General features: G+C 38.7%; 1 protein-coding gene across 2 annotated transcripts in view; it reads right to left on the reverse strand.

The window, feature by feature from the left end:
- Positions 1 to 14,532, reverse strand: part of ALCAM (activated leukocyte cell adhesion molecule) — a 206,539-nt gene extending 192,007 nt beyond the window's left edge. For both annotated transcript variants that reach the window (XM_003939387.4, XM_003939386.4), the window contains exon 1: positions 14,009 to 14,532. In XM_003939387.4, the coding sequence (XP_003939436.1) occupies positions 14,009 to 14,081 (73 nt within the window). In that variant the 5' untranslated portion in view covers positions 14,082 to 14,532. The remainder of the gene's footprint in view (positions 1 to 14,008) is intronic.
- Between the last annotated feature and the right edge of the window lie 7,226 nt (positions 14,533 to 21,758).

The raw sequence follows: 21,758 nt of genomic DNA on the forward strand, positions 1-21,758 counted from the left end.
CTCTCTTCTTTATGTATAATCTATGTGAATCAGTTGGATGTATATAATCATATTCTGTGGGAAGTGGGAAAGATGAACTGAAATTTAATTTATTCAAATATTTGAATAATACTAACACTAAGAGCTTACTATTGACAACCACACTGCTTAATTAATAAACTTCATGTGTATCAATTCATTTAACTTTCACAGTAACTCTACAAGATAGGAGCTATAATTCCCATTGCATGGAATAATACAGAAGAGGGTTTAAGCAACTTGCCTAATGCCACCCAACTGGGAAAGTACAGAATGGAGACATGGAGACACAGACATTAGACAAAGTATCTAATTTTTAGCTTCAAATTCACATTTAAATTTAGATTTCAACCTCAGGATTGCAATGCAGTGATACTTCATTATCAGATGGAAACCATGACATAATGAATAGGACATTGACAATTAATAGATAAAGTCTTGGAGTTTGTGAATGCCTTACTTGTTTTATAGAGTGAGTAGATTCAAGGTTATGCCCAATAAATAACATGATATCACTCTCATTCATTTTCTATTTTTGTGGAAAGAAAGAGTTTCACTCTACCTTCTTAAGAGCTTACTATTGACAAAACTATACAATTTGGCTACAGACACCATATTTTCAAACTCTAATCTATATTGGAAAGTAAACACAATAAAATGGGCACTTACTTTAAAGAATATTTTAAATTGTGATTTGTTAAAACTGTGAAGAACAACCCACAGGCCTTTATCTCAAAGCTCCTTTCCTAGTATGGCCACCACAACAGATAATCTAATTTCAATATGAGGTGTTTAAAATCTGTTTCTGTGTTGGCAATTCTTAAATATGCCATAGAACTGGACCATTTCTTTTTCTGATGTAATTTTAGTAATAAATTAGGAGTTCTAATGTGTGATATTATATAATTTTCTATAGAATGCAATAAAATCATTTTCATTTTAATTTTAAAAATGAGGCTCATTAAAATTTTTTTTTCTTAATTAGACTTCAGGTAAAATTTTTGTTCAACACTGATTCAAACATACAAGTGTGTGTGCATATTCTTCTAAATCAAAGTATAGTTTTGAATCTTAGAATTTTTGAGCTGTGAAGAAATCACATGGTACAATACTTCCATGAGAAAAATCAACCTCATAAAAGGTAAATGAATTATCAGGGTCACACACAGGGTGGGTAACTCTCTTATATAGAAACATCTTAGGAGATACATTATAAAATTGAAGCCATTTAAATTTTTAAATAATTTTAGTAGATTTATGGCAGAAATTATAAATTTTTGTACAAAAAACAACCCAACAGCTTCTTTCATCATAACCAAATTAAAAGGTAAAGTAATAATAGATAAGACGATGGATGTCAACTTAGATTGAAAATACAATTTGGGCTTATCAAAATCAAGGGAATATATGAGAAAACAAAAAAGAAAGAAGACCATTTCTATGTGTGAGTGTAGACCATTTCCATGTGGAAATCTATAACCATTTGGTTAAAAATCTAGGAAGAGTAATTTTAAAAGATTTCCTCTACTATTCAAATATATAACAGTTTTAACTTAATAGCGACCACAAAATTGATATGAAAATATGCATTATTTTGTCATTAGAAATAAACTTTGTTCTCTTTTGATGCCTTGGTATATTAAAGTATGCTTCTCAAGAGTACACCTACTTTAATTGTGTCAAGTGATTTATTATGCAGAAGGTACTAAGAACTAAGAACTGGGGTTTTAAAACACATATTATCTGTAGAAGCATTTTTTGAATTCCATGAATAGAAAGAGGATACTATTCAATTTCCAAAATATCCTTAATGTTAAAATTACAGGTTTTTAAATAATATTCACTATTAAATTAGAGGTCACTAGAAAATCATAATAAATGGAAGCATCCTACAGTGCTCATAAAAGGAAAGTAGTGGAGCTCCCTCTATTGAATTATACTTGAGAAATAATGTATTTAAAATCTTAATTTTATTATCAAAATGACTGCATTACAATTTTTCTTTCTAAAGTCTAATATTTTCAAATTACAGAAACACATATAATAATGTCAATTTCTGAGAATAATATAGTGAATTACATATGTCCTTATAATTTTAACATTTTTTTCTTTTTTTTGAGAAAATTACATTTTAAAGCTATAATTTTCAATTGTGTTCTTTTGTTTTCCCTGAGTTAAAACTGAAAGGTTACTTGACATTCTTTGAGATTATGAAGCATTCCAACAAAATACACTTTCCAATTTTGTTATGAAAGCCCCAAATGCATTCAGATAGAACTGAAATGTTTCTTAATCAGTAAAATGAAGTATATTAAAAGTTTTTCTGATGTAAGTAACTGACATTATTAGGTAACTGAAAAAATGTGATTCATAATGATTATTAGTTGGTTGAATGGCTACAATGTGCCAGGCACTGACAAACACAATATAAACTCATTACCTTCCTGAATATTCATACCAAATGAACTTGGTAATACTGCTATCCTCCATTAACAAATGAAAAAACAGACAAAAGCTAGAAAGCAAACTCATGCTCTGATCCATAGCCCAAGCTCTTGAGCTCTTATATAATGAACAATCTATGCTAGGCATTGACAGTCTGGAATCTCTGAGCATGGACAGTTCTTGAAGATCAAGAAGAGATTAGGTCTTCTAATACCACGGAGATATGGCCATACTGTCAACCATCAAATTACTACTCAAGCAGTTCAAATCATTTCTAACCAAACATTTTAGATGGATTCTAGAAAATGATAACCTCCAAACCATACCCTGAAACCCTACTCCTTCTAAATTTCTTTTAGAAAGGAGACATATTTTCTAACAACAAAGGAAAACAGCTGACTGGACAAAGGTTTTGCTTTAATAAGCAGATATGTATTTGCCATTCTAGTATGGTAAGAGAAACTATTTAATCTTATACTAAATAGGCATTTCTCAAAAAAGCTATTTGAATACTAGGCAAGCATCCACTCAGGCTAGATGGAATAGGGGTAAATCCAAATATATATTACATTTTACTCTTAGATCTGACATCAAAAGCATTATTCATACATGTAGATCCATGATCATCCTTGCAAAAAATATAAAACCTATTCCATATACATTCTTCTAGAAAGTGTCATACCTATCACCAGGTAGGGGAAATGCTTTCAGAATAAAGTATAAATGCCCCAAATTTGAACATCTAAAACTAAATCCCAGGCAGAAACTGCTTTATTCATGAAATTACAGTATATGCATGGAAAGGTTACCTCCGTTATGAATATTTGTCATTTGTTTAAAAATATTACTTTCAGCATATAATTTTTCAAAACCGTACATAAAGTGCTACAGTTTTCTTTGTAAAAGTGGCTAAAATAATTCTTTCTCCTAGTTTCCTTAATGGGTTCAAAAATTACAGAGTGAAAAATATTTAATGACACTGAGTTTTAAAAATATTTGTAAAATATTGTACTTTTTATCAGCTAAAAAAAATTCTGACAAGCTTTGTTGAAATAAGTGTTCAAAATATGATTTACTTAAACTTGCTGGAAGAATTCAAAATATGATTTACTTAAAAATAACTGATGTTTGTTTAGTAATGACTATCATACAGAATATACAAAGTGGCATTAGTCAGACCACCCATACAATATATACTGCACCTACAATGAAGCAATACAAATATTTAGAAACCATTTCTTCGTAATGAAAAGCAGTATTAAATACTCTAATGGCTCAAATGTGGTTGCCTCTTAATCCATTCTTTCAGCTTCGCCATCTGATTGTACAAAGTAGAAATCTCATAAAATGGAAGAAGTGATGGCTTATAATTACACAGTTTATGTTCTAAAAGTTAGCAATCTTCTGTGGAAAGAACAATAATCAAATTCATGGTAAATACATGTCTTTTCCCCATTTTTGGCCTAATCTCATATATAATAAAAGTTGGCACCAATATAGCTTTTGCCTTGTATATAAGTGTGTATGCCTACTACTCTTATAGTTCTAACTTTTCCAATAAGCTTAAAATAAATGAAAACCAACTTATTACACTGGTTAAAAAGAGGAATATTAATAGTAGAGGCTTATGAAGAAAGTTTAAGAAAGCGGCATTCTCTCACTTTTGTTAAGGTGTTTTTTAAAGATGCGTACTCTTTGAATAGTAATTTTGTAATTTGTTTCTAAATGAAAAACACATTCTTTGACTCAGCAATTTCACTTCCAAGACATTTTACCAACAATTGCCACCAATCGCATATGTGAAACATAACATGTATTAGGATGTTCACTGCCCTAGTTTGTAACAACAAAAGATTGGAAACAATCTAAACATCCAGGAACTTGTGAAATGGTTAAATTAATTGTGGTAGTATAATAAAATCCAATGTACCCTTTTAAAAAATGAGGTAGAGCTATATGTGCTGCTATGAGACAGTTTCTTTTCTCCAAAATGTACTGCTAAGTGAAAAAGGAAATGTTTCCACTTTATTTTTTTAAGTAAGGAGTTAAACATACAAATTATTTACTAGTATGTGAATATTTCAATAAGACAAAGAGATCCTCTCCTAGACCCCATAACTGGCAAGTCAATTAGGGAGATTAAAGGAAAGTATATGAACAACTTCAAGGAGTCCTTGGTTTTTGCATCGACCTTCAGAACTTTAGTTTTCTTGAAAAGAGATCGACACATTTTCACCTCTGGGAGTTGGAAATCATGTTTCGTACTACTTTAGTGTCCTCACTCATGTTATTTCCTCAGCCCACATCCTTGGCTAGATTATTCCTTAGCACATAGCTCAGATATCACTTCCTGCAAGACCTTTTCTGAGTTTCTCCTAAACCCCAGACTAGATCTGTGCACTTTGCTGTAAAATGCTGATTATCTGTTCTCATGATATTTACCAGAATTTCTAGCATGTAGTTACATAGTTAATTAATTGATATCTGTTCCCCATAGAGAACATAACATCTTTGAGTGACAGGACCTTGAATTTATAATAATTAGCTTATTTCCAAATCACCAAGCACAATATATAGCACATGTTGAGCACTACATTAATATTTGTTGAAAGCTGTTATTTATGTTGAATGGTCAATTGATATGAGTTTTAATTTTGTATTGGTGAACAATGTGACCTTAGGCAACATAGTTAAATAATTTTTAGTTTCTTTATGGGTCAAAACCTTGAATCTATGAGTCTAGGCATAAATGAAACGGACAACATGTCACCAGGAATTGTGGTTAATTTGCTACTGGATTTTAGGTAATCTCTTAACTTGTGGTTTCATTTATTTCAGTTCTCAAACAGGGGGGCTAAAAAAAAAAAACATCAAAAGAACATTCTCATTTTTCCAACAACACTTGTGTTACCATATTTTAACTTACGACAATAAATTGTATGTCTCTAATCCTTCAGAATTCTCTCTCTCTCTCTCTCTCACACACACACACACACACACACAGAACTTTCCATGATTTTACTCTGGGGAAACTTAAGGTTTTAGCTGTAAGTGACAGTATTCTTATTCAACACTGCTTGAGCCTTTCAAAAGGCCATATGTTTTGCTCAAGGATCCAGAAGGTGAAAATTGTGAATGAGGGGTCAAAGATTCTGTGATAAGCATCTTTGCTGTTACCACACCCTTGGCTACAACTGTGTCCTAGCCATACTGTTGGTTGCCCTATCAGGTCACCTTTTCTGACTGACACAACTTAGTTTACATGTACAAAAGAACGTTGGGGCTTCCTTCAACATAATAGACATCCCTGATTTTTTTTTTAAGAACCAAATTGGTAGTGTGATCACTGAGAAATCTCACAGAAGAACAGAATGGAAGTTGTACAATTTGCTGCAGAAGGATTTGAAGCTCATACTGAAATAGTTCTTCTCTAAATAACCACATAGCTAGTGTAGCTCCCAGGTGAATTTCTAAAAGAATTATTCACTTGGCATCTGAGGTCAAGTTAGTTTCCATTCCAAACTGTGGGATCCTTAATGTTTCATATCTTCAACATTCTGGAATTCTAGAGGCTACACCCTCCCATCTCTCTTTCTTATACCTGACATGAAAGGTGCACATAACCCATTAATGATATTTCACTGTAGTTGATGATTAAATTTAAATGGGATAAAGATATGCACTTGGTTAGGATGAAGAGTTCATTTCTTACAGTGAAGTACTCTGAGACTTACAGACAGGCAAGTTATAAATTATTGTGAAGCCCACATAATATGTTATCCAAAACGCACTTCCAAGAATGAAAGAGGGTGCCATTAATTATTGTACCTGCACATCAGGCATAAACCAGAACCATCTTGGATATACCAAGATGTATGATAGGTCAACCTACTAATAATGTGCATATTAAGCAAGATAGCACCAAAAGTTATAAAAGAAAGAAACTAAATCTCTGTAATAGGAAACACAAAAGTTGACAACAATTGACACCTGGGGAATGGTTAGCCGCTTAGACCTCAAACAAGCTGAATTTGCCAGAGTTCACTGTGTAGGTTTCAAAAGCTTAGAATCTTCTTTTGGCTGCTTACCAAATGTTTTCCCATCTTTGAGGGATGAATTCTCACTAGCCAAACTCATAAACCAGCTTATTGGTATACATAAGAGCATTATTGCCAAGGAAATACAATGCTTCTCTTCCACATAATGCATCCTCTGACTGTAAATTGGCTATATAAGAAGTCACATTGGGCTGGGCACGGTAGCTTATGCCTGTAATCCCAGCACTTTGGGAAGCTGCAGCAGGTGAAACACTTGAGGTCAGGAGTGAGACCAGCCTGGCCAACATGGCAAAACCCAGTCTCAACTAAAAATACAAAACATTAGCTGGACATGGTGGCAGGTGACTGTAATTACAGCTAATCGGAAGTCTGAGGCAGGAGAATTGCTTGAACCTGGAGGAGGAAGAGGTTGCAGTGAGCAGAGACTGCACCATTGCACTCCAACCCGGGCAACAAGAGCAAGACACTGTCTCAAACAAACAAAAACCTCACATTATAATTAGAAGATTTCTTAGTAACCATAAAATCCCAGCATGGGAAAGTTGACTACATGACTTGAATATTCAGAGTATTAAGTTCTTTTTTTAAAAAGAGAAAGAAAGAAAGAAAGAAAAAATAGAAATGGAGTTTTACCATATTGGCCAGGCTGGTCTCGAACTCCTGGCCTCAGGTCATCCCTCATACCTCAGCCAGCCAAAGCTTGGATTATAGGTGTGAGCCACTGAGCCTGGCCCCAGAATTAGGTTCTTATAATGAGTTTTATCTATCTCAACAAAAAGCTATACCTGTTAAGGGGGCTGGGTGAGTCATGTCTGCCAGGTAGAGGGGCAACTTCCACTATAAAAGAAAGTATTTGGATTCATTAAGTATAATAGCTTCAATAACCACATTTGGCCCAACTCCCCTACTTTTTCTGTTTCTTCACTGATCAAAGCCTTTTCCACCCTTAATCACAGGCCCTTTACTAATATACATGTTCTTTTTTTTTTTCCATTAACACTACCAAAGTGCCATCATGTTTTGATGGCCTGTCCCACTCTGTTCTTTCATAATGGTTTTATTTTCCAGTTCAATTATCAGTGAGGAATATTATATCCCCAACTCCCAAACTCCTTGAGAAAATTTCTTGGTAATCTATGAATGTCAGATGCTGTCATATGGAGTTTCATTCTCCATATATGCATTAGTTCTACTTATTTAATGCAAAGAAAAAAATATGAAGCAGCTTCTAGGCGTCAAGTTCTTGACTAGACTTGAGGATACATAGATATAGATAAGATTTGGTATTCAAAGAATTTATGGTCAACTGAAAAAAAGTCATCAATATCATAATATGATGTGGTAAAAGCTATAGCAAGGAAAAATATAGGGAAAAGGAAAAGGGAAAAATTAAGACTGACTTTCATCATTATCAACATTCCAATGCTGATTCTGCACTAAAGGCAAGTAAGTACAAGAAAGTTATTTTTTTCATTCACAGTTCAAATAAGGTAACCTAGACTCTCTAAAGCTATACAGATGGAAAGGATAAAAATCTACTTATATCAATTTCTGAGGTGAAAGTATCTTTGAGACTTCTCCTCCTCAAGAAAACGTTGTGTTGGAGTGCTGGTTGATATCTTAATCCTCAAATTCAGTTAATTACTCTGGTAAAATCATCAAAATAAATTAATAAAAAATAAAGTCGTTTTTATTACAACTTCCAAGCTTCGTGACATTTATGGATTTGATATTACTGGTTTTTATGTTTACATTAATCCCATAATCCGTTATAAGTAGCATTTTTTTTTTTTTCTAAAAGCAGGTATGTGGATATCCTACTGGGGAGTCAATCTACCTGGCTGCTAAGCCAACTCATATCATGAAAAGGGTATTGGTTCATTATTTATTTATTCATGGAAACTCATATGATATAATACAATTAAAAACAACTTGCTTAAGAAAAACAGTCAAGTGAGGATGAAATTTTTCTAAAAATTGAAATGTGATTTAGCAGAGCTAAACAAATTATTCGTAATGGAAGTGTCATTGAGCAAAGGCCAAAAGACTAGCAATTGCCATTGTCATAGTATGTTTTCCTGTGAATTAACATCAAGAGTCCATAATATTGATATGATTTGAAAATATTGCAAAGATTTGGTTTCATCTCATGGATGTTTTTAGTTTTATTTTGGCCAAGATTTTGCATCAGTTCCTTAAGTGATACAGAAGACAGCTAAAACAATAATAATAGTAGTAATAGAGAAGTGAATCAGAGAAGCTGGACAGCTGTCTAATTTCTGATTAACCTGTTCTCCAACAGTTTAGTTTCATTGTGTTGAAGTACTATGAATTCTTAGTAGACCAGACAAGTACAGACATGTTCACTGAAGTACCTCAACTCAAAGTCAAATTAAGTAATCCTTTGATTAGAAGCTGTTTTTGATTGTGCACAAATCTGATTTCTCCTTCAATGGAATGGATAATTGAGAACTGACTGCATAAATAAGAGAGGAAGCATTAAAAGCTAATTTCATTCTTGGAACATACACTACAATAATGAGCTATGATAATAGGTTAGCATAAAACAATTACTGAATACCACAGCATATTTGGAACTAAGCCTATCTGAAATATATAAGGTATTCCACTCAATAATAAAAATGAAACAGAATGTAAAATTTATTATTTAGGCAGAGAAATTAGCTTCATGAAAATATCATTAACTCCAAAAATACGGTAATGTCTTGTGTACTATAGGGAGACTATAATAACTATAGGATTTAACCTTACCAAATAGCCTGCAATATCCTCTTCCTGAATATAGAATATCTATTTTAGTCTTGAATTTACTCTCCATAGGAAAGGAAAATTCTACTACCCTAACTTTAAAAAGTAATAAAAAGTATAAATGGATTGTTTTTCCATTTCTTACTGAAAATAAACTGAGCTGAAATCCAAAAGTAATAATCAAATAAACGTTATCACCCACCACTCCCAAGAAAATATTTAGTATTCCAGTAAGTTCATTCTTCATATGTCACATACATGTGTCACACACATATGTATAAGAAATGAGATGGGCCTTTGTGAAAACTTAACAATGAAGAACAAAATTAACACCTTTTAAGAAAATAACAGTTAGGTTTCTATGTATACACTGAGACAGAGAGATACTCTTTTATCATAGCTACACCTATGTGGATATTCTGTGTCTACTTGAGTTAGTATCTTCAGGGAGCTAGAACATTTTGATGGTGTTTTATGATAAATAAATGGCCAGAACAGAAAGAAGTGTGTTTGGAAATGTAAAACATGGTGATGATTATAAAGCATTTAAAATACTATCTGACAAACTGCTGCCATCTTACAACAAGTAATACTGACAACTTTGGTGGTACTGTTTTACATAGGCCCATGGTTAGTGGCATGAAAATTTGAGAAAGAAAAAGAAAGAAGAAAAAAAATCTTCATTTTAATAACATAGTAAAACTGATAAGTGGAAGACATTAAAGTGTGTTATTCTATTAACAATATAATAAAAGCTTTAATTAATATAGCATGTTTTACTTAAAAAACTCAAAATGCTGGGCAAGGGAATTACTAATCTCAACACAATCAGAACCATGAATTACACAGAAAGAAAATTCACAGATGGGAAATAAAAAAGAGTAGAAAACTAGCTTTCCCAAGGTCACAACATTCTTACATTACATGGCTAAAAACTGAACACATGCATACTGACTACAATATAAAAGTTTTCTGATTTCACAAGACTATTAAAATAGGTTTTTATTAATTTTCTTGTTTTTGGTAAGTCAATGGTAGACATGCATTTTCATCTGAACATCTATTTAAAAAGGTGAGCTAGTTTGAATTTTCTACAAAGTCAGAAAAGGTTTGGAATCTGGTAAGACAATGTATTCTGGATTTCTACAAGTTTTAAAACAATAGAAAAGTATTAGTATTTTATATTTCCTTCTGTCTTGCATTTACAATCATGTTACAATCAACTTCTTTGTTGAGCAACGTCAGGATGTACACATGAGGTTTTGTCACGTGAATTTTTATATCTCATTCTAGGTACTATGTATGCAGTTTAAATAGCGACAGGCTTGTAGGAGGAATGGGTTACACTCTCGGATTTCTGAGACCTAAAATCCTTAATCCTTTCCTAGTTTTTGGTCCTCTTTTCTCAGGAGAGTGGAAGGCTAATTTCTCTTCAAGGTGTTTTAAGAGTAAGCACAGATGTTATGAATTTTTGAAAGTAGAAAAAAAGAAAATTAGAAATTGGGGTCCACTGACACTTTTTCAGTAATACAGTTCTATATGAATTTTGTTTAGACTGAGATCCTTAGAAAAATGATGTTGAAAAATGACTCTACTTGCCCAAATTGGTTTTTTACCTTAACGACTTCAGAAACAAAGAGTTTTTGAGCTGGGAGACATTTCAGAGAGTAGGCCTTTAGTCTGTCTTCTTATTTTATATGAGAAAACTGAAGCCTAAACAGGTTAAATGACTTGCTCAGTGCCTGAAGGTAGATGCCCTGAAGCAAGCCTAGAAAAGCATTTACTGCAAATAATACTCCATTAAATTGTAAATTGCCATTGGATTAAATAAATCCTTAAGGAAAAAAATATACATTGGCTATTAAACAGTTTTCAGTTTTTAAATTAATCAATTTTAATAGTCCCATATCAATAGTCTTCGAAAGGACATTATATGAGTTGTTGCTTTTCCTAAGTCCTGTTGAGATCAATTGATATGTTTCAAACATAATATCCCACTGAAAAAAGCTGTATGTGTGCTCATGTCTTAGGATGAATCTTATATCAGTGAGTAGTTATGAAAAATCCCATAGAGGGGTGCACACAGATGACCCAAGCGAAGAAAGAGTTTACTGCAGCGCCCCACCTCCTTGTTGTAAATAATCCATAAAAGCCTGTTTTTCTTTTTTTTTTTTTTTAAGCAATACAAAATGTCACCACAGGCTGACGCTCTTTCTACAAGAATAATGAGATTATTGCTACCTCGGATGCTGAACACACACTTCATTGCCTTTATCTCTGAATTCAGTTTTCGTGGTTCATATATTTTCCCCCTCCTTTTAAAACAGGTAATGTGGCGAGACTAAAATATATCAGCGACTGTATAGCGACTACAGGCCAAAAGGCTTGGGGAAGCAGTTTCACAAACTCGAGTTTTTGACCTTTACAACTGGACACACACTATTAAAACTGCTCCGGAAATGAAGGGTGGCAGGCGGGGAAGTCATTGAGGCCCTCGGATGAAGCCAGCCATTGGCTCCGCACCCCCACCCGGCTCTGCTATGCAGTGGGCTCCAAAGGAGGCGCACTCACTGTCCAAGACTTGTTTCTTCAGTGTATACACGGCGCCTTTAGTGCTGTAATCCTTCCTTTAAAAACACACTGATATTGCACTGAGAATTTCGGCAATGCCAGCCTGGTAATTCACAGAAACCACGATATGAAGGTCCAGGGCATCGGATCCTCTGATCCACGGTGGCCGGTTGCGGTGAGCCGGCGCCAGCCGCTCGCTGAAAGCACGCAGCTAGGTGCCCACTGGACACAAGAGCCTGTGGCACTAAAAGACCCACCGCGAAGGAGGTCTGAAAGCGGAACTTTCCCCCTTTTAGCAGTTAAATGTATCGAAAAACCTATCCTGCGACGTGGCCCGCCTGAAAATAACTTTCATCGTGACGGCACAGAAGAGGAAACTGGGTGTGTGCATGTGGTCAGCGGTGTGGACGTAGGTGAGATTACATTCTCCAAGTCTCGAGGGGGTTAATCGGAAAACTAACTGTGGGCGTGTGGACGTTTGCATCTTATAAACCGTCATCACCGTGTCCTCCCTTCTGGACTCATCTCCTGGCTCCAAAGTGTCCTTTCCTTCATCGGACACTGGAATCTCAAAAAAGTGAAATTCACATTGTGCCAGGCCCAAGGGGGTCTCGCCTTTCCGCCTACCTCCCCGGTGTTGTTTATTACACTAGGACACCTGCTTTAAATCTGGTTAACTACGGTTTCACAGTCCCCGCCCCAAAGCCCGAGATTTGTCAGAGAACGCAGACGCCTTTGTTTTTTCTCAGCCTCAGAAACATCAGGTGAGCTCATTACCTCACCCAGAAATGTAACTTTAATAAAGAGATCTGGAGAGGGCATTTCCCCCGCCCACACACAGAGCAACGGCAACGGCAGCAGCAGCAACAGCAGCAGCAGCTCACAAACACTTGCAATCTCTTCCTCAAGCTCTGGTGCTCACCGCCCCCTCCCCCCGAGTTCCTGGGAGAGATTCAGAGGCTTTCAAACCTGTTCTGTGACCCGAGCTTGCCGATAGCTGAAGGGATGTACGTGGATAAAGGGAAATGAGTTTTTTCTTTGATAAAAGCTAAAGAAAAAAATTTGTGAGAACAAACAGGCCAAAATACCAGGAAGTAGTTGTTTAACTGTCAAGTGTCTGTCTACGCAGGGATGGAAATAAAAACTTCAAAGAAAAAAATTCCCCCAAATTCTCAATGTAGGGGAGCAAAGGAACCTGCTGCTCTGTCAGGCAACTGTGAGCGCACAGAAAGCCCGGTTAGGAACAACTTGTGTCAGCCGCCAGGCGGGCCTGAGGACACCAGGGCCGAGGGACGTCCCCGAGGATGTGGAAAGGGATTTCCCGCGAGATATTTTAGTTACTGGGAATTTTGCGTTTCTCTCTCTCTCTCTCTCTCTTGCTCTCTCTCCTAAGGCTCGATACAGAATTGAGAACAGGCTCTATGCGAACCTCCTGGAAATTCACAAGCCTCTCACTGAGGTCTCCCAAACCTGGCTCCTAATTCCTGTTCAGGCTGCGTTGTCTGCCGGCTGTCACCCTTACACTCACCACCCGCCCAGACAATGGAAGGGGACGAAACGGGGGGACGCTGAAACCACGATTTTAAGCATTACCAGGTATCTCAAGGGGGAGGGGGGTGATAAAGTCCTCCCCTTTTCCACCCCTCCCATCCCTTCCTCGTCTCACTAAGGGGAAGTTACTAGGGGATTTATCACGGAAAAAGTGCTGGCAGTTATTTCACCCAAGAGCTAAGCGAAAGAAAAACTGCTTGGGGCGCAGTGACGTGAACTTGGATACCCAGAGACAGGAGCAACTGTCCAGAGGGCGAGAGTCCGCCGCCTAGCTGTGCGCCGCAGGGCCGAGGCGAGGGCGCGGACGAACCCTGCCCCAGGGCCCCCGCAGCTCCCACCTCGGAGCGCCGCGTGCCCGGAGATCCACCCGGTTTCCCCAGCTCGCCGCCCAAACTTGAGCCAAGCAGCCGAGCTCAAACGAGCGGCACAGGTGGCCGAGCCCGGGGGCAGCCCTGCGCCGGGACGGCGGTCCCCTCACCTCCCCCACGCGTCAGGGCGCGCGGCCACCGGGGCGCGAGGCTGGGACCCGGACCCGGACCCGGACCCGGGAGGCGGCGCCAGGCCCACGTCGGCGCTGCGCCCAGGACCCTGCTCACCTGGCCTGAGGACGGCGGCGGCGATCAAGAGGCAGAAGAGCAGACGGCAGGCGCTGGCCCTCTCGGATTCCATATTCCTCCTCCTCCTTGGGGGGGCACAGACGGAGTCCGCGCTGCAGGTGGGGGCGTCGTCCCGGGCCCCGCGGCGCCCGCGCGCTGGCGGGTCCCGGCGCAGGGGCAGCGTCTCCTCCGACACAGCGGCCCCCGGGCTGTGGCGCGGCGCCTTCGGGGCTCTGCCGCAAACGCAACTTTCCAGCGTGCGACGCCCCCAAGTCCTCCTCCCTCCCGCTGACACCGGCCCGCGGGCCCTCGGGCTGCTCCTCCGGGGACCGCGACGCTGTCTCTCCAGGAGACACTTGAGTAATTCGGGAAGGTGCAAGCGATTCTTTGGGCTGGTATCTTCTTTTATTTTCCTCGTCTTGGAATGTTAATAACAATGGCAGCGGCCGTGTGCGTGAAACGCCAGGTGCCAGGAAGGACTCGCCCGAGGCGGCGGCCCGGGGCGGCGGGTCTCCGCAGGTGGCGGCGGCGGGCTCCGGGCTGCTCTGAGTGGAGGACTGGAAGGCGTGTGTGAGCTGCCTCTTTCCTCCTCCCCCCGCCTCCTCCCTCCCGTCGGTCTCCTCCCCGCGTCCCCGGACGCAGCGCGGAGCAGGTGGTTGGAACGCGGATCCGCAGCCTAGAGGCGCTGCAGGACCGAGTCCGAGCCCGAGCCCAGCTCCGGGATCCGGGAGAACCACCAGCGCCGGTCCCGGCGCCCGGGTGGGCGGAGCCTCGCCATGGCTCCGCCCCCGCAGCAAGCTCCGCCAATGAGGAGCAGGCGCAGGCGCCGCGCGCGCCCGGGAGGGCCCGGGACGGACGCGGTGCGTGGAGTTGCCGCGCCCGGGTGGTGAGGCCGCCGGCTTCCCGCTGCCCACCCAGCCCTGCTGAGGTAAAAAGTCCAGACGGCCGTCTTCCTCCTCCCGTACGCCCGTCCCACCGACTCGGTCCTCGGGGACTCGTCTCCGCCGGGCCGCTGCAGCCTTCTGTCCCGTAAAGAGAAGCGTGAGGCCGGGCGGAGGCGGCGAGAGCGCACCTGCTGTCCCGGAGCGGGCGTGAGGGGAGAGGGGAAGGGCGGGAGGACGTGGCGAAGGTGGAAGCTCGCCTCCCGGGAGTTAGCGGGGACGCCGGGGGTCGGCAGGAGCAGCCGCGCGCCGGACCGACTCCTCCGGGGCTCTTCGGATCGCTCCCCTCCCCTTGCCCACTTCGCCACTCCCCGCACCCCGCAACTCTCCTCCCCTCACGGCTGCCCGCACCCCGCAACTTCCCGCACCCCGCAACTCTCCTCCCCTCACGGGTCCCCGCACCCCACAACTCCCCGCACCCCGCAACTCTCCTCCCCTCACGGCTGCCCGCACCCCACAACTCCCCGCACCCCACAACTCCCCGCACCCCACAACTCTCCTCCCGTCACCGCTCCCCGCACCCCACAACCCCCCTCCCTTCACCCCCACCCGCCCCCCGGCGCTCCCCGCACCCCTGGCTGGGGTAGACTTTGTTTTGAAGGCAGACCGCTGGGAGTCGACTGCCCGGTACCCAGCAGACGGTATTTGCTTTTCCCGGGGAAAATTAAGCCCGGAGTTTCTAAACCCCGCGCTTCGTCATACGGATTTTCCCAGTGTCTACAAAAGCCAGAGCGCGTGTCACTTTTTTTTTTTTTTTTTTTCATTTTGAGTTAAGCGGTGATTTTAAGTTACAGACAGAAAATCCTCAAATCATTCACATTGAAAGCCAAGTCCGTCCTGGTCCGTTTTCGAAAGCCAGGCACTCCAGGAGATGGACAGGCTTCTCAGGCAACGTCTAAAGGTTGAACCACCTCCCAGGCGGAACATGGGGAAGCTGGGTCGCTTTCCAATCAGGCAGAGAGCATGAAGGAGTATTTTCTTCTAGAACACCGGGGTGGAGCTGTCGGAGCCCTAAGTGGCTCTAAATCAGGGATGCAGGATCACAACTCTCATCCCCGAAGCATAAGAAAAATCTTGGTCCCTGAAGCACCTCGATGGGGCATTAAATAGCCTTTCGTGCATCGCGGGGTCACCCTTGTGTGAGACTGGTCTCCAGCAGAGGATGCCAACTAGTAATCGTTACAACTCTACTTTTATCACCAGCGAGATTGGAGATTCGCAACACACACACACACACACACACACACACACACACAAACACACTAATTTTTGAATTATTTGTCTTTTCATGCTCTAAACTATTAAGATCCATCTTCAGCTGTGATTTTTCTCAATGCCTGCTTTTCCTGTTCTTCCAGTTCTCCTTACATTAATAGTATTTTAGAGTAGAGCTCTTTTACTATATTTTTCCCTCTCAAAATAAGTAGTTTTTCCCACTTGGTTTCAACATTAACGTTTCATTAGCATCTTATGGATCAACAGGAAGGCTATTGCTAAGAGGTAAATGCCTTTTAACTCTATATTCCATCAGCTAAGTTGGGCTGAAATGCTAGCATTTCCATGGACTCCTGTAGAATTCTTTTAGGGAATTGTTGTCTTTTTCACTGTGGTTGTAAGTGATGTATATTAGAATAAATCATCCTAACAATATATTTAACCTACATCCGCGGACCCTATCTGATCTCCTTATTTTGCTATGGGAGTTAATACAGCATAATTGTTTAAAAGTAGATTTGCAAAAGGAAGACTGATTTGGGATCTGGCACTAACTGTATGACCTTGATCAACTCACTTAACCTCTCTAAGTTTCAGTCTCCTTGCTTGTAAAAAGTGATAATAGTGCTAGCCTCATGGGATTGCTGTGAGGATCAAGTGAAATCACAGAGATAACTGACCAGAAATAGGAGTGTGGACTTTGAGGAGTAGACAGAGCCTTATTAGAACCCTGTTCTGAACTCGCTGCACTCAGCAGGTGACCTTGAGCAAAAGTCAGTCTTTCATAATCAAAGTATGATGATGTGTCCAAGTACCGTCTTCAAGTACCATGCATGAAAATGTGCAGCTAAATTGGATCAAACTACATTATATAAATTAAGGATATTAAATATACACAAACACACACATGGAATTCTGGGAGCAACTTATAAGTATGTACATATTATGCCCATACACATATGCATACATATATATGTGCATATGTATAATATATGTTTGAATGTGTAGTCCATTGCTTCCAGAATTGTTTTTGAAGAGGAATGTGTCCTAGTTTAGGAAAATGCCTTGATAAGCCACTTGGAATAGTAACTCCAAAGGCTATTGGTCTTAAAAAAATAATGGTGAAACTGCCCTGTATTAAACAAAATAATAATCATTAAAATAGAAATTTGACATGGGAGTGGGGACAAAGGCAACCATACAAAGCATGAGTTTAGAAATGGTCAAAAGTCTTTAGACCTATTAATTAGCAACACTTACATGTTAGAATATTCTATGCAATGTATATGACTTAATAGATGTAATCCCCTCATGAAAGTTCTTGAAGGAGGTGCTATTTTCATCTTCATTTTACTCATGAAGAAACTGAAACTTGAAGTACAGAGACTTGAAGTAACTTTTCCAAGGTCACAAAATGATTCATAGCAATGGTAAAGCCAGGGTTCTACCCCAGGCACTCTGATTCCTGAACTGAATTCCTATTTACTTTGCTCATCACTAACCACTTTGCTCATTAGAAATGCATAACAATAAATGTATGGCTTTTTTGGTGGGGAGACTGATTTAAACATAAGTTCCTCATTCTTTCAAAACTTCAATAATGTCTGCTACCATCACACATTTTCATTAAGGAAATTTATTAATACAGTAGCACATCCCATCTGCATAGGTCAGGTACAGTGCATATGAGATGATAAGACCATTTCTAAACTGAAATAATGTAGCATAAGCAAGAGCTCAGACCTAGAAATAAACATGAGAATGTAAACTCTACAGAGTAATGTAATAGAATGTATCTTTCAAAATCTAGTGAATGTGGGATTGGATCCATCTTAATTCTTGAGAGGAAGAGCATTTCCAGCTACATGTAGATCACAGTTGCTTTTATTACAATTGAGAATACATACTATTCCAATAGTATTTATTGTATAGTTTAGTCATGCACCAGAGCATCATACGGGTACATCTTGCTGAAAGGGAAAAATGAATAACATTTACCCCAGGGTAAAAATACTTCATGTTACCTGGGACATGAGAAGACCTTTGTATTTTAAGTATAAAGGAATTCATCATTAATCACGACGATATATTCAAAGCAGTGACATGGTACCCAAGGCAAGTTTCTTACTTAGGGTCTGTTGAGATCAGAACTCAGGATTCCCAAGGCTCAGGCTAGGAACTTTTCCCTGTACTAAAGTATTAATCCCATCAGTATGTGACAAGATAGCCAAGTCAATTGTGTGTGCATTTGAAGAGTGCAAGTAGTTTTTCTCCCCTGATTAGCCCCCCAAAATTTCCACTGGAGATGAAATTTTATCAAAGAGTGTTGGAAGCTGAAAACATTTGTTTTTACCACTATATATCACTGTATTTTGTTTGCCTTCCTAGTTTTTCAACAAAACTGTATGCGATTCAAGAGCATGCAACAAATCTGATGCACTCTTCTCTCCTTCAACCCCCATCTATGGTGAGTACATGTTTAGCCATACTTTAAAAATAGATTAGGCACTTGATAAATTTTGCGAATGAATGATAAATGGGGAGAAAAAAACACCTAATAGAATGTAAATCTTCAGACAAACTTACAAGGGTTCATGATATGAGAAGATGAAAGGGGTTTCCATTGGGTTTTCAATGATTGGTCTAGGCAGACTAAGGTTTAGGAAAGGCAGAAAAAATGAGTCAAGTCCTAGTCAACAAGGTGGTAACTTTGAAATATAAAGTGAGGAAACAATCTACAGGAGACAGGCTGTACTAAAATTATATGCCATCAATTAGAATAAAACAAAAAGGCCCATGCTGAGCATGGAAACCTGATTAGTAAAGGTTCTAAGTGACCAGGCAAGGGCTTGTACTGATAACAAAGATTGATATAAAGGTGTTAAGTGGGATTTATATTAAGTCTAGGAAGATTACACGATTTTAAAGAGGCACGGAGATTATATCTGTTTAATATAAAATTCTGTTTCATTTCTAGACTCCAGGTTTTTTTTTAATAAGTGATTTATAAAGTTATTGTATTAAATACACATGGAGGACCTCTGGGTATCTCTCTTCCTAAGTCCATTGAATTTTACTGTTTAGTTTCAGTTGTTAACAGTGTCATCTGTCAATGAATTAATACAATTCTGTGACTCACTTTCTCAATAATGCTAGCTAATAAAGATGAATCACTGAAGCTCAGAAGGGTAAAAATTTTCAAAGTCTATCATAAACATTATGGTCTTATTTCACAGAATGTTCAGTCTGGGCACAAAAAGAAATGCATAGCTGTTTCAGTTGAACTAGAAATCCACTTAGTCATTTTCCTTCCTGTCTCAGATATGAGGAATGAAGAAAGAATTTAGCTACGCTATTTGACTATGAAACTTACACTATATAAAATGAATGCCAAAAACTCTCAGTGTATTAAAAACTCATAATTCATGACTGATTTGAGTAAGTGCATAAATTTATATACAAAAAGTGTAACAGTCTGGGTTTACCTCATAATTGAGGGTTTCTCTTCAAAATTTTGACTTTCAACTGAAGCAGCTCTTTTAGTTTTGAGTAATTAGAAAATGACTCAAAGGATGGTTATATCAGTGTATGATGGCTTAAAAGAAATTCCAGCTTGAATATGTATTTTCAAGAAATTTCCCAGAGTTATCTCTAATTTATTTGATATGTATTTGTTATCCATGATCTGTAATAGTTCTATTCAGGAATATGAGGTGAATATATAATGACTGTAAAATATGCAAATAATATTTATTTGATTTTCCAAAACAAAAAAGTCACCTTGGATCTAATAAATTTCTAGAAAATCAAATTAACTAATTAACTACTAAGCCCCAATTATCCATACTATATTCCCCTTAAGTAAGATAGTTAACAGGAAAGTATTAACAAACAATTGTTAGACCAATGTATGTTTTTGCTCCGTAAAGAGCAAAAACTTTTTATTATCGATTAGAAAAAAAAAAAGAAGTCTTAATAACAGGGAATCAAGGATCATTGATCATTTACTATAAGCAAGAACTTTAGAATTTTAATGCTTTTCAGGGACTTACAAGTAACTTAAGTGAATTGTTTATAATCTTTAAAAGCAATTCTTTTTCTTCTAATATATGCATTCTCTGAAGTCCAGTTTTATATTTGCCCCTTGTTCAATTTATTCAAATCATAGTAGTCTCCTCACGGCTCCTAAATATACTTTGTATCCTCCACCTCAGGGCTTTTGCACTTGCTGTTTCTACTCCTTGGAACTCTTTTCCCCAAGTTATTACTGTAGCCTCCTCTATCATCTCTTTTAAGGTGTTTGGTCAAATGTTATCTCCTCTTTGAAGCCTTCCATAAACAAGTATTTAAACTGTCAGGCTACTCCCCCAAATTCCTTTTCCTGCTTCATTTTTCACCATAGAGTTTACCACCATATAGCATAATATCTATTTAACTCATATCTATTGATTATTGTCTGTCTGTCTACTAGAGTGAAATGTCAATGAGGGCAGAATTTTGTGTCTGTTTTACGTTCTTCCATGTGTTGAAAATAATCACATAGTAGGCATATGAGACTATTTGATTCAAAAAGCCAAGTTCATGAATACGTGAATTATTGTGCAAGGTAATTGATAAACTGATAGAGGTGGGGCTGTTTGGTCTGAATCTTGATAAGCAGCCTGAGGCTTTACCTCATCCTGTAGACACTCGAAGGCTTTCCAGAACAGCTGGAAAAACCACTGGAATAATCTAACTACTCCATATAACATATGAGGTAGGTAATTGAGGTCCCAGGATGCAGAACACTTAACCAAAATTAACACAGCTGTGCGTATCATTCTTCTTTAAATGAAAACTACCTCTTTCAAGTAGGGCAAATATACAAGACACCCTGTAACTTTTAAGTCACATTCTTGGGATAATAAAAAGTCTGGATGCATATTAGACACCATTAATCAATTTCAAATAAGGAACATTTATCCAAACTCTTTTCAGAGCAAACATTCTGAATGATGTTCTGTATAACATTTCACTAAGGCATGATTATGGATGCAGTACCAATATTGCAAAGTCTACAGACTTCGTTAAGTATTAAAGAATTTAAGCCTCAGTGTTCTTTATACTTTGTTCTTTACAGGGTGAATTTTGCAAAATTATAATTCCAAGCAATGTATTCTGCAAACATAGATGATTCATAACCTATTCAGCTAACAGTGCTATAGGACAAATATTTAATTTAATTTAATGTCCAGCATTTTAACATTATGTGGAGGTGTTTAATGTATTTACTTTTCTTTGTAAGGGAAAGAAATTCACTTAATAATTGTACCTCAAGGTGAAAAGCTTGTGAGAAAATGCAATACATATTAAGACAACTATATAAGCCAATGCATAAAAAGATTTATAAACATGTATATGCTTCCATTGAAATCACCAGAATCCTGTGATGTGTTCTAGATGGCAAGGAGGTAGATGAAATGATTTCAGACCTTGGCTTCTGGTTTTAAAATGCTGTTAAAATTACGTTAATTGATATACCTCATAAGGAAAATTATTTGTTTTATTATGGAGAATGGCATCCAAGTTACAGTGAAACATCCTGTCCAAGAGTG

This window comes from Saimiri boliviensis, chromosome 8, assembly GCF_048565385.1.
Source record: "Saimiri boliviensis isolate mSaiBol1 chromosome 8, mSaiBol1.pri, whole genome shotgun sequence".
Classification (NCBI taxonomy): Eukaryota; Metazoa; Chordata; class Mammalia; order Primates; family Cebidae; genus Saimiri; species Saimiri boliviensis.